Below are 16,198 nucleotides of genomic sequence, written 5' to 3'. Positions count from 1 at the left end.
ATATATATATATTATGCCGTTTTCTTGTGTTGCTTAAAATTTTCGTATTTTTCCATGTTCGATTCAAGAAGCAAAACTTACGTATTCGCTCATCGTTACAAGACCCGCTCGTTTCGTTTAGAGTTGCTCGCGCTATAGAGTTATGAAAATTGATTACTATATAACGTTTAACAGAGCTTCTATTTAACAAGACTGGAGCCAGTTTACAGTTGATGTTTCACTTTGTATGCCTATCTTATTTAAACTCAGGCTTATTGCTTGTCTTCGTTGCTATATTTGTAAATTAATCCGTCTACGTTCTACTTCTACAAAGATGAGGGTTAACTTCAGTCGATCAATTCTTTTTCATATTTATCATATTTCGATAGAAATAAGCTTCTTTAATCCCCGTTAGATCAGAAAGACTTAGATTTTTTTTTACGAACGTCTGTAAACACAACTGTAAGCGTCGTTAGTTATGGAACTTTTTTTAGTTTTTCAGCTTACAAGTTTCACTGTTGCTTTGTCGACTCGGCTTATTATCTTCAGTAATTAACAACAGTGTAACATATTTCACCTGAGACAAGCAGGCCATTTGTAGAAAGGGCAGAAACAGTGTTGTCCTCAACGGACGGGTCTGGACTTAACCGAAAACAATCACGATGACTGATTCGTGAACAGCGCTCGTTGCCGAGCTTCGGAATCTACGAGCGATACAGTTTTACTTTGATTTAAAATATGTACCTACTGCAGAATACATGTTAAATTGAACTTCTATCATACTAACGCTGTTATTTATATAATAGCCTATAACAGATACTGTACCTTAATTGTACCGTCATTTAAACTAGGTACACGAATATATAAATATATATATACGTATGAGTCTGCGTAAATAGTGAATTGAATGATCAACAACGTTTTTGCTATTATGTCCTTTATTATTCACTCATTTGACATTTGACATATCTGGTTTTTAAAAACATTTGATTTAATGTAGATTTCACTTTGTAGCATCGTTTTTTCTATCGCAAATTTTATATCTCGTTGTCTACTGGACCCTATAAGACACAAAAGGAAAAAAAGAAGGAAAGAAAAGCTTGTAATTATCTCTTGAATTTAATATTATATCAATATTCATTTTTTATTGTGCAGCTGGCATCTTCTTGTGGTTTTAATCCTCTTATAAACCCAGCTACTTTCCATTCGTGGGTGATCTAAAAACACTAGTGTTTGCTGTTGTTGGATTGCATCAGATACAGAAAACAACGCCGCAGAAGACCATATGTCCGCAGTTTATCGCGTCATCTATATTACTAAGGAGAAAAGTCCGAGCGAACGGGATCATGGCGGCGAGGAAAATAATGTCAGAATTGGGTAGCAATTGGCCGTTTTACGGAAGAATCTTAAAGCTGAGCACAAAGTCACATATCACCGTCACATTTGGATAGCCCTATTGATGAGGATGTCGCATATTTACTTCTATAAACTAGCATCGTAGCTCAGCTTTCACTGCCATATTCCGTATGACGCCTGATAGCTCTGATGCCAGCAGGATGGCGGGTTATATTTCTTCGTCGTCATCGTTCTGCCAGCGTGTCATACTAAGCCATGTTGATGAACGATACAAAGTGACTTATTGTGTGACAGGAGAAAGTATACAACGTAGAAAGCAAGATAAATAAAATAGGAATCTTATTCTGTTCAAGAATTGGTCAAAACTTGACTATGTTTTTGCAAGCGAACCTAAATGTATATATAAAAACGCCGCTGAAGAAAGAACGACGCTTGTTGGGTGCCCTGCTAGTATGATGCGCCATTTTCGGGGTACTTTAAGGGACTATATCAAAAAGCAGAAGCTAAATGACCTAAATGATATGAAGCGCAGGGTCATAATGAACGTGTAGATCTGGCGCAGAAACAAACAAACAAATATACCTACAAAAGCTGTATTTTGCCCTTTCGAACAAAGAGCAGAACATCACCTTTAGGCCACAACCAAGTAAAAAAAAAAACCACCGGCCCATATGTACCAACCATTCAGCAATTCGCTGCCAACGTTATCTTAGACTATTTTGAAAGAAGGCGGACTTTTTCTCAGCGAGTCGAATAGCAACAGTTTCGGGGCGGACAGAAAGTCATATGTACTTAAAATATTTAGCTATTTAATTATTTGTGCTGGTACCTCACGAAATTTCCATGTCAATTCAGAGTTGGCTATTGACGCAAAAGTTTAATATATCACATCCGGGACAGTATCTTACTCAAAGATTAGCTCAAGACTAGTCGCCATTGACTATCGAGGCCTCCTCGACTCTACGTACCAGACGCCCTAGTTAGCAAATGAGACAACAAATGCCTTGGCAGATGCTTGCTAGATCATTTGAAAGACCGTACCGGCATAAAGGATCGTACTCTAAGGCCATTCCGTGAAAACTGCTATAATAATAGAGAATGGTAGCTGAGCTTTATCGGCGAAAAGATACCCCATTGACAATCGTACTCGAAAGCTCTTTCGAAAACGTTGGATATTCAATTTTTTCTCATCTCTGAGAATAAATGCCGTAATTCGGTGTGGTCTTCTTCCAGATCCTGATGTGCGAACCAGGTACGGCAGCCGATAATGCTTTGTAAGCGTATCTCATGAGTTTATCAGTGTCAATTCTAGTGTTACAAGCTGACAATGATGGTAAAATATCTTTTTGGACTCAACCGATTCTCTACGAAAGCGTATTGTTTCTAATCAAAAATATTCAGGGTTCGCAGGCCCTGTCAAGGGTGTCCTTTTCAGTAAAGTACGTAAGTTGGGCCATAACTGGTTAGCAAAGTATCCAAATGTCTTACGCGTGGCTTGACAGTTTTTGGATGAAGGTACGGTTGGTAATGGAGTCTTAGACCAGATCGTACTACAGGTGTAACGGCCATAAAAATCGAGCTTTTATAGAATCGAGTTAGTTCAAGAAACCTTCTAAAGATCCAATCATTATGTGTATGTATATATGGATTAGGATAATTTTATCTGTGACCTTTGGGTAGGTGACTGAAAACCTGAATTGCTCATACATCGATGTATGTATAGATTTAGAGCAACTCATTTTTAAATTGTTCTGTATATGTAGTTGAATATATACAAGTACAAATACACAAGCGGAAGAAGTTTAATAAAAAAAAACACAGATCTGCAGCACAAGCGGTATTTAGAAACAAACTGTATCATGTCAAGTTTATATATGTGACATTTGTAGAATGTAAACAATAAACCTGGTTACCTGGTCTATTCCGGCATTTACGTATCGTAGAAATTATGGCTGAACAGTGGCTTCTGGTTGCTGGATTGGATGCCTAGAGCGGAAATATCACGGATCATTTGGATCCTAAGTATCTAAGTGCTACATGCAGTACATAATTTTTTATGTTTGTCATCTAGGTTTTATAAAGCTGTCACTTATACAATTAAAACCTATTCTTATTGTATGAATCGCTACGCCCTGAAGAGGAAAAAACAATCAAAAGTTATAAATAGTTGATATATTTTTCTTTGAAATGCTCTGTGATCACATTGACAAGCTATGCCATTGAGATAACATTCAAAAAGATATGCGTTAGTTTATTGGATTATGTGGCTTGTTAAACTTATGTCCAAAACACCTTTTGCTGATGACATATTGGTAAACCTTATAACGTATAGGCTCAATCATTGCATTCCTCGCTATTTTAATAGAGTCTCGAGATTTTCTAAGCTGTTCAATGACGATGCGTATTTCTTATCAGTTTATATGAGGTAGTTAAAATCCCCATGGTCAGGTAAACGTGAATAATAAAAACTAACAATAATAATAATGTTATTATTGACCCTATATATCTTTCTTGAGGAAACTAAGCAAAATATCGAGGAGATGAAAGGTTGGAAGATCCGACGCGCTCCCTATCTATGAGTGTACAATATTTATAATGTAAAAAACCATTTTTTTTTTTACTATCTTACATGGCACCTTTAAGATAAATATCGCCACTTTTTTCGGGATAGGATTGCGTGACTTCCCACACACTCGCTACAATTTTGTACAAAGCGGGTAATGAAGAGCATGGAGACGTTATAGCTGCTATGTGGAAACGAAGGCGTTCTACAAACACCGTGCGCTGACACGCTGCATAACAAGAACCTGTACGAAGTAGTTAACGATATGTTCGGGTCGAAACATCAGAACAAAAATCGCGCACGCACTAGGGCAGCTCCGTATTATCTCATTCGGATCAGTCCGTCGCCACTGCGTCGATGATGTTGGTGAAAGTTGTTAAAGTACCGCTTTACCTACGGTGGTTCGTTAAGTAGTCTTTAAAGATAGTTTCTTGAAAAAGCAATTTGTGGACCATGTAACTAAATGGCGAAAAGGGTAGACAGTCCTCGTTTCGCGGTTCTCTTTGGTCAAGGTAGGAACATTTTTTCTACGCATTCTACAAAAATACGTTTAATACACATATAGTACTTTCTATTCATTTGTGCTTATAATAATATCCCCGATAACCGCTATTCCTACCATGAATTATCCATGGAGTGTTCGTGAATTGGTACGTGGTTTCGAGTCTACTTCCTGGCAATTTTTATAGTATCTATGTCTTAGTTTAATACGTTGCGTACGTAAGTTATTGACGTCGACCACACTTCAACTTTGCCGCTGTCTCGTCTTTAAGGCGTAAACGTATTTTACCGTTGAGCAAAATATTGTTTCATTCTGTAATATCATTGCAGCAACTACTATGATATAAATGTAAGAAAAAACTAACTGAGCGACTGTTTGTTACCAATCATGAGGCGTTTCATTTGGTTGACTCTTAGTGGGCACATCGGAACAAAGACAGGAATTACTCAACATGTTGTGCCAGCAAAATTATTCGAGCGAAAAAAAGACAGGGGGTACTGACATGGACTAGATAACATTTTATTATTATATTATTATTTATATAACAATATATAGATCATGGACTTTACCTTCAAGTGTGAAGTTTCTATATATATATATATATATTATATATATATATATATTAGCAGATAATAACGGCAGTTACATATCATTAGATAATCGATACTGGCATTTTTTTCAAATTCCGTCTGTTGTACAAGGAATTACCTCGGTACCGTACTCTTAAATTTTATTATTCAAGGTGGATATTGAAAACTCTTCAGTCCGAATCATAGATCTGCCGCCATCTGCTGTGCCCGTCAAAACATGCCCGCCAAAAGCGTGCCACGTAGCAAAACTGCTTTAATCTGATTTTTTGTAGGCACAGTTGAATTCTATTATTCCATTTTAATGGACACTTTTTGGACTCAGAAAACATATGTAGTTAAAGCCCATTTGATTTCTGCGGGCAATTAGTTGAGCATTTTGAATTACCTGAGTATTCCTGAACGGCCTAGGTTGGTTTTTTTTCTTTGTTTTTTCTCATGTTCTAGAAAATAAGACAGACCGTTGAATTTTGCCTAAAATAAAAAAAAACTTTTTACGGTTAAGAGATTTTTTGTTTACCGCGACAACGTGCAAGTTAGAGTTGGAGAACAAAGACTGCCATAGGAAAGCTAGAAAGGCGCAACAGGGTATCGGGAATGTTTCAGCGGGAGGGCGGAATTATCTACATGCTAAAGAATGACCGGTTGTTGGCAATGCAGGCGGTCTACACCTCAACAAGAATTTTAGTAAGGGAAAGGCTAAACGATAGCAGCAGCATGACAACGATCTGATTCATTCGATCAGAAAAACCCTTGCGTCACACCAAGGCACTAACTGGGCGAAAATAGCAAAATTTCCAATAGTAAAAAAAGTGGAATTACCGCAACTCCACAGTAATATTAGTGCAAAAGAATAACTGAAATGATGCCAAAAGTTAGGTAGAATATAATAATATCAGAATAATAATTGTTATTAATACTGAATTACTAAGAATCAGCTGTCTGATTGAATGCCTAACAGTGATGCCGGGCTCGAAACATAGGTTAGGCAGAACGTAATCGAATACTGGAACAGGGTCATAGGACGCCCGCACCAAGGTCAAAGGACACGGAACTAAACTCACCGATTTAGAAAACTGAGTTTTTTGCTATTTGTTAACGTAGACAGCAGTATAACAAGATAAGTGCAACAGAATTTTTGGATGATGGCAACGAAATAGCTTTACTAGTATAAATCCGTACTGAAATTATACTTTAGATCCGGCGTAACACAAATCCAATTCAAATTTTTGCGACAGACTAAAATATTAACCGCCACAAAACCTCTAGATTACTAGAACATTCTAACAGGAAAACAGGATAATCGCAAAAGGATAGCAGGTAGGGTGATCTCAATATGGTAATGGTTAGTGCTGAAAGTAATGTACTCGAATCAAATTAATTCATAAGAAATCATAATTCGTTAAGCAACGTGAAACTAGCACAAGGTGGACTCTTGGGTCAGTCTGGTGAACTATCGGATGTTATCTGAAATTTGCTGTTTTCATTGCAAACCAAAAACCCAGCTCCGCCTGCACAAGTGTACTTAATTTTTCCTAAAATTAAATATCTTGGCAGGATTCAAGAAGTTGTCAGTCTTTTAGCTGGTCTGCTTAGTATTATGACCGCAAGTGCTCAAAGTACTCATCTTTTACTACAACAGAGACCAGGCAACGAAAACAGAGTGACGAATATTTTCAAGGTTGTCGGATATTTGCAGACTGCGAAAGCTGTCACAGTGGATGGGGTACTCACAACTAGATTGTTTCAAAAGTAAAATGAAGTTCTGCATACAAAACCTTTTACGAATCTAAAAGGATATCTAAGTCTTACAGGTCGGGAAATTGCTGGTTGAGCAACGGCTTTCCTAGATTAATCAAAGATAGCAGACATTATGTCAAAATGAGCATGCACGTTAGCATCGGACAAGCTGAACTATGAGGTTTTATAACTTAAATACTATACCGTGGATATAACTGCAACAACAGTTCCAGTAATTCTAGGTTTTTTTTCTAAATATATATATCATTTTTTTCATGTCATTCACGGTAAAATATTCGATTGTATCTCAAAAAGCTGCTTTTCGGCTCCTTATAGCCAGCGTTCTTCTCCAGATTTTTTGGTTTGTACAAAATGGATATAATTTTCACTAGGCTTTATATGACCGCATTGGAAAAATGCTTTTATCATCGAGCAATATCACCGTCTGAAACCTTTCGTTTTAGTTTCTAAATACGCTGAATCGAACTTCAGGACCATCCTTCCAAAACGAACCCATGGGGCGCTTTGCTATAACTTCCTTAATCCAAACCCTACGTAAATATCGCTTTTAAACAGGTTTATCTATCCTCGTACGACAAAGGTGAGCCACAAATACTATGGCACGAGGATAAAACTAAATACGTTGTACCTCTAAGGCTGATAAAATAAATCTGCATGTGCGCTAATAATTGTATTCAATTATACGAAGAGGAAGCTCTATGCTAACAAGTCCTTTAAACATTGCTGTTTAAAGTTTAACTGTTGTGTGTTATACAGTTTTTCAAAGCACGCGTTCGATTTTTTAATTGAAGGTATAATTTTGTTGAGTGAATCAGTCAGCCCGTTGTTTTTTCGACTCTGGAAGCTCCATTGTGCAAACAGATCTCAAAATCAGTGACGCATTGCTAGATTCTGTAGATTGAATCACGTTTGCCATTAGGCTGTTGAGGTCCAAATCAAAACATCATATGGACAACGAAATTATAGTTTAGCTATGTCCGCCAATTTGTAGAGCAGTCATTTTTTGTTGTTGTTGTTGTGCACATTGCTAGAAAGATTTTTCGTTATTGTTTGTTGTAGTAGCGAAGTCGACATGTGCACACATTCTGAGTTAGTACTCACTTCAGTAAGCTGGAACTATTATTAGAATCCATCTTTAAGGACATTTTAATCAATTATCTCACAAATTAATTTTTTTTCATTAATCATTTTGTGTAGGGATAGTGTAGATATTCTTCTTCACAACGTTTTACGTTTAGTTTTGATATTTCGATTTGTAACTGATCCAACTGACACGTGTACCGATTTATATAATACGTAATAGACTACGACTCAGTTCAGAGGTTAATCGCCAAAAATTAAGACCAAATTTTTAAATAGACTGGCTTAAAAGAAATTATTTCCGAATAGAGTCGTACAACGTGGCCGTTACTCGAGTCCACCGGATACTGCACGTGCACGCTACTATGAAAATGTGTGTAATTACAGAAGCATGTCAAACACTGAAATAGAGTTTTTAGCTTAAGTATTATTTTTTTGAAATTAGGCTCCATGTTCAAGTTTAGAAAAAAAACAACAGTGTAACAACAGATAAAGAATTTAAAAATAATGCCTGTACGTTAGTGTTATGGTTAAACAAGTGTTTTTTTTATTGTCTTTTACTAGGTGCTAAATAAGTCAGAATTTCCTAAAAGCTTAGTTGGATAAAATCTCAACTTTTAAGCCCTTTCGGATATACCAGATAAGCCCAAATATGGCTTGTTAGATCGATTATTTTGCCACACATCCTTAGTTATAGAATCACTTATCATAATAATTAGCCATAAAGAATTAGCGAGTTAATTTAGTTCTTAAAAGAGAATCCTGCAAAATGTTCAATACTTAGAACTGAATCATAAAGAAAATTTGAATTCAATCATTTCATTTGCAATCAATTATAGAGGTGAATCCATTTTAACTACAGGGCGATTTTTAATATATACGATGACCTCGTAAGGCTGCAGCCGCTATTAAAAAGTAGTATAACATTTAATCCTTCTGGGTAAAACAAGTACAACTTACTAGTTCAGCGATCTATGATGTAAAGGTAGATCGCCACATATGCATTCTTCCGCTGTCCCTAGACAAATATAATGTGAAATACGTTTGAAAACACGGCCTGAATTTATATACGCGTCCAAGGAAAATATCCAGAAATGTGGAGCCAGAAGAAAAAAACAATCAAATTAAAGCAAAGCCAATATCGAATATATATATATATATATATATATATATATATATATAGAGAACTCAAGAGGCTACCGACGACTTCCTGTGGCTACCTGCATATCACGAACTATGCGATAAAACACGAACACTAACAGTTACATAAACAGAAGGTGTTCTTATTCTACGGTTACACCGTTTACATTGTCGTTAAGTGGCAGATTTTTGGGGAAAAAGGTCTTTTTCTATCCGGTCGACATGCAAGCGTTCGCTCTCTTCAAATTGCCACCGCAAAGATTTACAACGCATAACATATATCCTTGAGTGTTCATCCAATTAAGCACCATTTAAGTCATCGCGGGATACTACGATTGCTTCGAAAATGATGAATTTTTTTCATGTATTACATAGTCGATTCTTTCATAAAATATTTTCAAAACGCAAACCCGATATGAACCTTCATTGACCAGTGATACTTCATCTGCGTTCAAATTTGCTCGCATAATTCTATCGAGCAACAAAAAACAATCGTCACCCAGAAATATATGAATGGGTGCTACCAAGATCTTATTCTATGACGTGATTAGCTAATGCTCAAACGATGAAATTGTAGCCTGTTAGGCTAGAACCTCAGGTCTCTGTTATAGTTCGTAAGTTACTTGCTCAGTATGGAAGAGGCAGCTATCGTATGTGTGTCAATAGAAACTAGCCTTGCTAAATCGTTTGTTTTAATTTCTCTCTGGACAGAGCCAATCAGCAGGAGATTCTGTTGACGACAGCGTCGCCATTACGTCGTCATACCTTTAGCATTTGTCGATCCTTTGCGTGCTAACCAGTTCATGAGAGAGACCCCAACGCAGATCCTTTCATTCTTCGATCCGCTCTCCTAGCGTTCGCCTTCTCGTCGTCCATTACAGTTGCCTGCTTCGTCTCATTCGAGACACCGCTAAGATCTTCTAAATACACTCATCTTTTTCTGTCGAAAGCAAGAAACCGTACTTACCCTTCCTGCTAACTCGTTATCCGTAAAAAGGTTCCTCATATAGTGTATCAAAGATAAGGCAGAGATATGTAACGAGATGACACGACCGAATGAAAAAATCCAGTGGTTTTCTGCTACGAGCCAGTTGCATTAGATTACGCTAAATGAGTACCTTATATGTCTTACTGCTCTTGTGCATCAATAAAGCGTTGAGGTGTAGGACTTGGGTAAAATAACAAACCTTCCTCATTTATCCGTATTATACCCGCTGAACGGAACTCACAGTAATTACAAAATGAGCGGCAGCAAAGAGAAGCTCTTTCGAAGCTTTTCGAAGGAACCTAAGATTAGGCACGGTACATTATTGTGGAAGGATCACACAATTCTTATAATATAACAAATTTCTGCTGTGACTACTGTTTGTTTCAATGTATCCATGTACGAGTTTGTGCCAATCAAAATTCGTAAATGTTTTAAAATGTCCATTTCAGCATATGAAAATTGTGTGTATATTTAAGATATCTAACGACGTTGCGTATATATAATTAAATAACTGTACTGCTCTATATAGCATAATGAAATGATACAGAATCCTGGGTGAAAACGTGCAATTTAAAAGGCTCCGTAGTTTGATTTACGATCTAAAGTTGTGCCATGTAAAGTATGTTAGATGAAGTACGATTACTGAGTGCTATTATTAAACTTGCGTCAGATCTACCTACTGAATGAGAAGGTCAATTCAGTGAACTATAGCTGCACGGCTCACAAAGCCGTCTTGTTCCAGACTTACAAACTTACGTTCAAAAATCTCACATTTTCGTCTTAGTTTATTATGTGCTTCATTAATTCAAGTAAAATAATAAAAAAAAAAAAAAAAAACTAATAAGGAAAGTGGAAAATAATATTCGTATGAGAAGAGATGGTTCTCAAGAGGCTAAATACCCACACTACGCTGCTATTACGTTTATCGTTGAACGGAGAAGAGATAGCAGTATAGCAGGCCAATGGAAGGCAACCTACTTAAGAACCTACAATAAAATATCTCATTTATTTTGACTACGACTGAATGCAAAAATGGTACATCCGTGCTACGTAGATCTGGGTGTAAATAGTATAATAAGGAAACGTCGAAAATGAGGTGCTTAAATCTAGTAAATTAGTATACGTTAATAATTGCTGAATGTAGTTATTTAATCTACACAACAAAAGCCTGATACACGTACAATAGAAAGTCAGCTATGACTATCCGAGCGCAGAACATACCAGCAGCTAGCAAATGAACCGAGGAAATTGCCTTCGATAATATTGTACACACTGCAGTTTTCTTTAGATTGTTTATTGTATCTCTTGTACGTTTTTTTTTGCCTTAATTTCTGTGATAGAACAGCTCTATGCATGTGTCTAACTAATTAAATAAAATTACCTTTACTGCAAGGTCACAAGGACTGCAATCAAATTGAAAGTATATATCCTTATCACGCTAATTTTAGGGGTTCGCCCTGCTTAGTAATATCATACTACTTTATAATCATTCTTCATAAGTGTTTGGGGCATCGTTTCATGGTAATAATTTGCATTATGCGTTATGTGGACCATTCTGCCGTTGTGATTTGTCGAACAGTCTAAATATGATCGTGTCGTAAGGCAGAGTCAACGATGTGAAACAATATGAGGCTGCTGGACAAGCGTAATCATGAACTCATTTCCAGCTGTTCCAAGACTTACTGTGCTACAGGGTATCACTGTGCTAAGGGAAAAAATAAATTCAAAAAACTTTTGTGGGGTACACAAGCTTTTCAAGCTTCAGATATCACTTCCATGTTCATGTTATATCTTGTATGGCTCTCATGGGGCCCCCGTTTGTGATACCCAACTTGCTTACATAACAGTCAATCAAATAAAGTCTGAAAAAGCAGTCCGGTTTTACTCTCTGATATGTCAACAAACACCAAATGGAGTTCTAGTCGACCTGTTTTTGCTGGCTCTTTTATTAATATAAACTTATAGCTGCAGAGTAGCTTCTTTAAACATTTTCAGAACTGGCCTGCTGAGCCGTTTTTACCTTGATCTAGCATATACTGCTCATTTTACTATAATTTACATTGTCGTCAGCCGAGTCTCATGTGACTCTATGATGAAAGTGCAGCGATGCGTCTAAACCAGTTGCGTTTTCCGCAATGGAAATCGTATCCCAATTATTTTTATGTTCCCTATAAATGTATATTCCTCATGCGCTGATAGCTATGGTCAGTTGTGGTCAAAACGCTTCATATCTCGTTTAATCTCCAAACATTTTACGATTTGAAATATTCCCGTCTGTTTAAAATGTGGCCAATATACTCAATAGCGCTAAAGTTTATGTGAATCTAATATCCGCTTACACTACAGATGTAACGGACGATTTTATTTATATTTTTCAGAGATGAAGCTATTGCGTTTCCGTGTTTTGTTCTTTTTTTTTTTTTTAGCAGTACACAAGCGTTGTATCCATGCTTGACAACTTATCTAGCCATCCAAAGGATGATATCCTTTCTATTTCCTAGATCTATCTGTGATTTTCTGTGTATATACACCTTTCTTACGCGTTTTGTATGAAATGATGCCTAAATAAACAAGTTGAAATGACCAAGGTAGGTGGATCTGGCGACCTGTTTGAAGTAAGTTAGCTAGCTGATACCTATAGCATTCACAATCTCTTATAGAAACAGACAAAATCAGTAAACACAAAGATCCGGCTGCCCTCTGTATCCGCAATGAAACAGTTTACTGTAAAGACGATATTGTCAATTTAGATTATTCTTAGTCAATGTGTCCCGTGGTTATATATCAATATGGACGAAGTGGCAGCAGGAAGTCTTCAAATTGTGGTAGATTCATTTTTTTGGGTTTACGTTATCTGACCGTTGTTTATTATAACGCAACTAAGTCCCACTGAACTATTCGTGTGGCGCACCGGAAGATTTAAAAGAATGTGTGTTACTACCTGTTAATTTTGTTCATATGGTTACGCAAATAGAACTTCTATTTGCGAACGTGGACACTAGACTTATATATAGGAAATCAGTGGTCGCAGGTTCAAGCCCACCACTACTGTGCGCACTATACGTAAACTCATACAAATTTTGACATAGAGAACGCTTATAGCTTTCATTTCCACTTCTAGTGGAAAGAGCGGACTACTGCCACACGTGACGCAGGACTTGCGAAAGAAAACGGAATAAGAATGGACCAACAGCAACGAGAAAAAAAAAATTTCCGAAAAAAAAAACAGCCATCGCCAAAAAATGTTAGACGAGTTAAATCCAAAAGAAAACGGAGATTGTTTAGCATTAGGTGCGACTGATCACTGGCGACAAATAAGAGTCAAAAAAATTAAGTTCTGCCAGAAAAAAGCTTCTACAGAATCTATTGTATTGCATGATCAATTCTGTCGACGGTCAGTCATCAGAGGAGACATTCACAGACCAATTCAGCACCATTAACGATTTCACCAACAAGCAAATGAAAGATCCAAATCAGCACGTTGACGAGAAGGGCAGTGATTGTGAGGATACTTCTGATCAAGTTGAACAGCCTGATCAGCAAGCTAAAAATTCATCTCAAATCAACGGTGCGAAACAGGATATTATAACTTTACCCAGCGATGATGTAGTACCATCGGCAGAAGGGAACTTGCAAATATCGTCGGCTCAGTCAGGCGATTCGCTTCAAGCGGACTGGAGAAAGAAATGGGGCTTGTGTTGTATTAAAATTGTGTTAGGTATAGCTGGTCTACTATTCGTTTTTGCCCTCTTTGCTCTCTATGTCGTCATCCCATGCCTGTTCTACTGGTCAACTAAGTTCCGCCGAAAAATGGTATTCAGAACGTTCAGTGGGGCGTCTACGGGATCATTTTCCGACCCGGAATCTCTCGGCATAAATTGCTCACAAAATTTCTATGTTTCCTCGGACCAGGGCATCCGACTCGGAACGTGGTACGTTCAATCCCACGCATTACCATGCAGTCTGAATAGAACCGTGTTTCTTGGCACTCCGATGACGGCCCTCTATATTCATGGGGTTTCGGGGGACCGGAAAAGCGCAGCCCGTGTGAACACGCTGAAAGTCCTCTCAGCTAGCGCGAAGTTGCATGTCGTAACGTTTGATTTCAGAGGATTTGGGGACTCAACAGATGTAACGCCTTCACTTGAAGGTGTTGTTAGGGATACTCTAGCAGTTTACAAAAGCATTCGAGCCATTATACCTTCGCAGAAGATAATTGTTTGGGGCCATTCGCTTGGTTCGTCAATTGCGTTATACTTGCTAGCTCAACTGAAGAAGATGAATGACAGTCCGTTTGCAGTCGTTTTAGAATCTGCCTTTGACAACCTTGGTACTGTATCTAAGGTCACTCCATATTCCAAGCTGTGGCAGTGGATGCCTTGTTTCAATGCTTTGGTGCCCGACAGTATAATGTCCGATCCTGCGACAATGTTCGACAGTGTAAAACAGGCGAACAAACTTCAACCCTCATTACCCATACTGATGTTACACTCTGAGGATGATAATGTCGTACCAGTCGGCCACGGCAAACTTCTGCATAGCGCTTTAGTTTCGGCCCGAAAAGATGATCCAGCCAGTGGACCAGTGATCTTCATCTCGTTTAAGGCATCGCATAACTATGGGCATAACAATATCGCAACCTATCCTGGTCTGAAGGGCATTATCGAGCGATTCCTTAATTTTTCAAAGTCTATGCCAATAATGAGTCCTCCTTTAAGGTAGAATTGGAATATGGAAGCTCAAATCGGGTCAACAGCTGTAGCAACGCCCAGGAGCCCATTTCTATAGGCTGTTAGAGATCCTCACTTTACTGTAACTAGTACGTATGTCATTTGTGATTACATTACTATTCGATAACATTTAAAAATAAGAGCATAATAGTGCTATCAACCGAACCTGCTACATTATGAAGCCATTTTGTTTCTAAGCACATAATGATACCGAGTAGGTTTTGGTCGACAAATTGCATGGTTATTGCTTTACGAATATTAATGGTGGAATTTACCGTTGAACAATGATATATTTGTAACTGTTCTCACTATTGTTATATAATAGGGGTATACGTAAACATAAATAAATGTCTTAAATATATAAAAATATCGTAGTTAAGTGTTGTGTAAGGCAATATTAAATATAAAACTCGAAAAAAAGGAAAACATTTTAAAACAATATACGTATATAGTAGCCGCAAGAACTCTCCAAGAACTCTCAAGAAATTTAAGAAGCAGCGTCTGTGAGTTGAGGCAAAATTCTAGGGAATCGATTCATATTATCCTGCACAAATTTTAGTAGTAATTTTATGTCGGCATTTGTTTTTGAAGCGATGACTTGAACAACTCATGAGCATAAAGAATTACATTGGCGTTATATAAACTAATAGGTATATTAAGACTGTATAAATAAAAAGGTCTTGCTATCGATAAAAATACAAATCAATCACTCGGCAAAAAGCATAGCACGCAGTGCTAACAGCACAATATTCGAGCCTTTAAGAGAAAACAAGGAAGGTTGAATAAGCAGAGAAACGCAAGTGGGAATGCACCTATCAGGGAAGCTGCTGAACACTTTCTTTCAAACACACTTTTTTAAGGAACCTGGCTGCGTGTACCTAATAGAGGTGAACAAATTACCATTTAACTGAAGCGCTTAATACATATCTGAATCATATTCTTATGTCCTATTTTCAAAGTTTTCAAAAATAGGGCGCGTAGGGAACGTCGTCAAATTGTGTGTAAAAAAGTTAATAAATTATAATAATTGAAACGTGGCATTGCATATTGAATATTTTCACAGGAATCTGATGGCTGGTTTTCTCAAAAGATTATGATTCTGGCAGAGAATTGACTTCCCTGATGAATTTTTGCTGACTATATTTTTATCGAACGTATCACTGACTCCTGCTAACAGTTGAACAGAGAGACCTTTCCAGTGTTACTATCTGTACTTTCTAGTCATTTTACGTTACTAGCAAGACGATCGGTACCGTATAGCATCCGAGTGTAATTACAGACAAGAGCAAATAAGAAAAGAGCGGCGTTCTGTTAACGACGAAGGATTTAAAAAGAAAAACACCCGGAACTGTATACACCAAGTAAGAATTTGAGTTTGTTTGTACACGGAAAAACAGGAGAGTATTCTCAACAAACAAAAAACCTATTGTGTGTATTCTAAAAGGATCAGATTGGAACAAATGTTGTTCAAACCTTGAACAAATCGTCCTTAGAACATAGCTACGCAGTTTT

General features: G+C 37.3%; 1 protein-coding gene across 1 annotated transcript; it reads left to right on the top strand.

Moving 5' to 3' along the window:
- The first annotated feature begins 12,413 nt into the window (after positions 1 to 12,413).
- Positions 12,414 to 15,733, top strand: LOC111273066 (lysophosphatidylserine lipase ABHD12). The gene has a single exon (XM_022854758.2). The coding sequence runs from the start codon at positions 13,332 to 13,334 to the stop codon at positions 14,676 to 14,678; it is 1,347 nt and encodes a 448-aa protein (XP_022710493.1). The 5' UTR covers positions 12,414 to 13,331; the 3' UTR covers positions 14,679 to 15,733.
- The last annotated feature ends 465 nt before the right edge of the window (positions 15,734 to 16,198 follow it).

Source organism: Varroa jacobsoni, unplaced genomic scaffold (assembly GCF_002532875.2).
Source record: "Varroa jacobsoni isolate VJ856 unplaced genomic scaffold, vjacob_1.0 contig04616, whole genome shotgun sequence".
Lineage (NCBI taxonomy): Eukaryota > Metazoa > Arthropoda > Arachnida > Mesostigmata > Varroidae > Varroa > Varroa jacobsoni.
This window is presented reverse-complemented; position numbering and strand designations above follow the sequence as displayed.

Coding starts and splice junctions, on each gene's coding strand:
- LOC111273066 (XM_022854758.2), top strand. CDS start 13,332: ATGATCAATTCTGTCGACGGTCAGTCATCAGAGGAGACATTCACAGAC.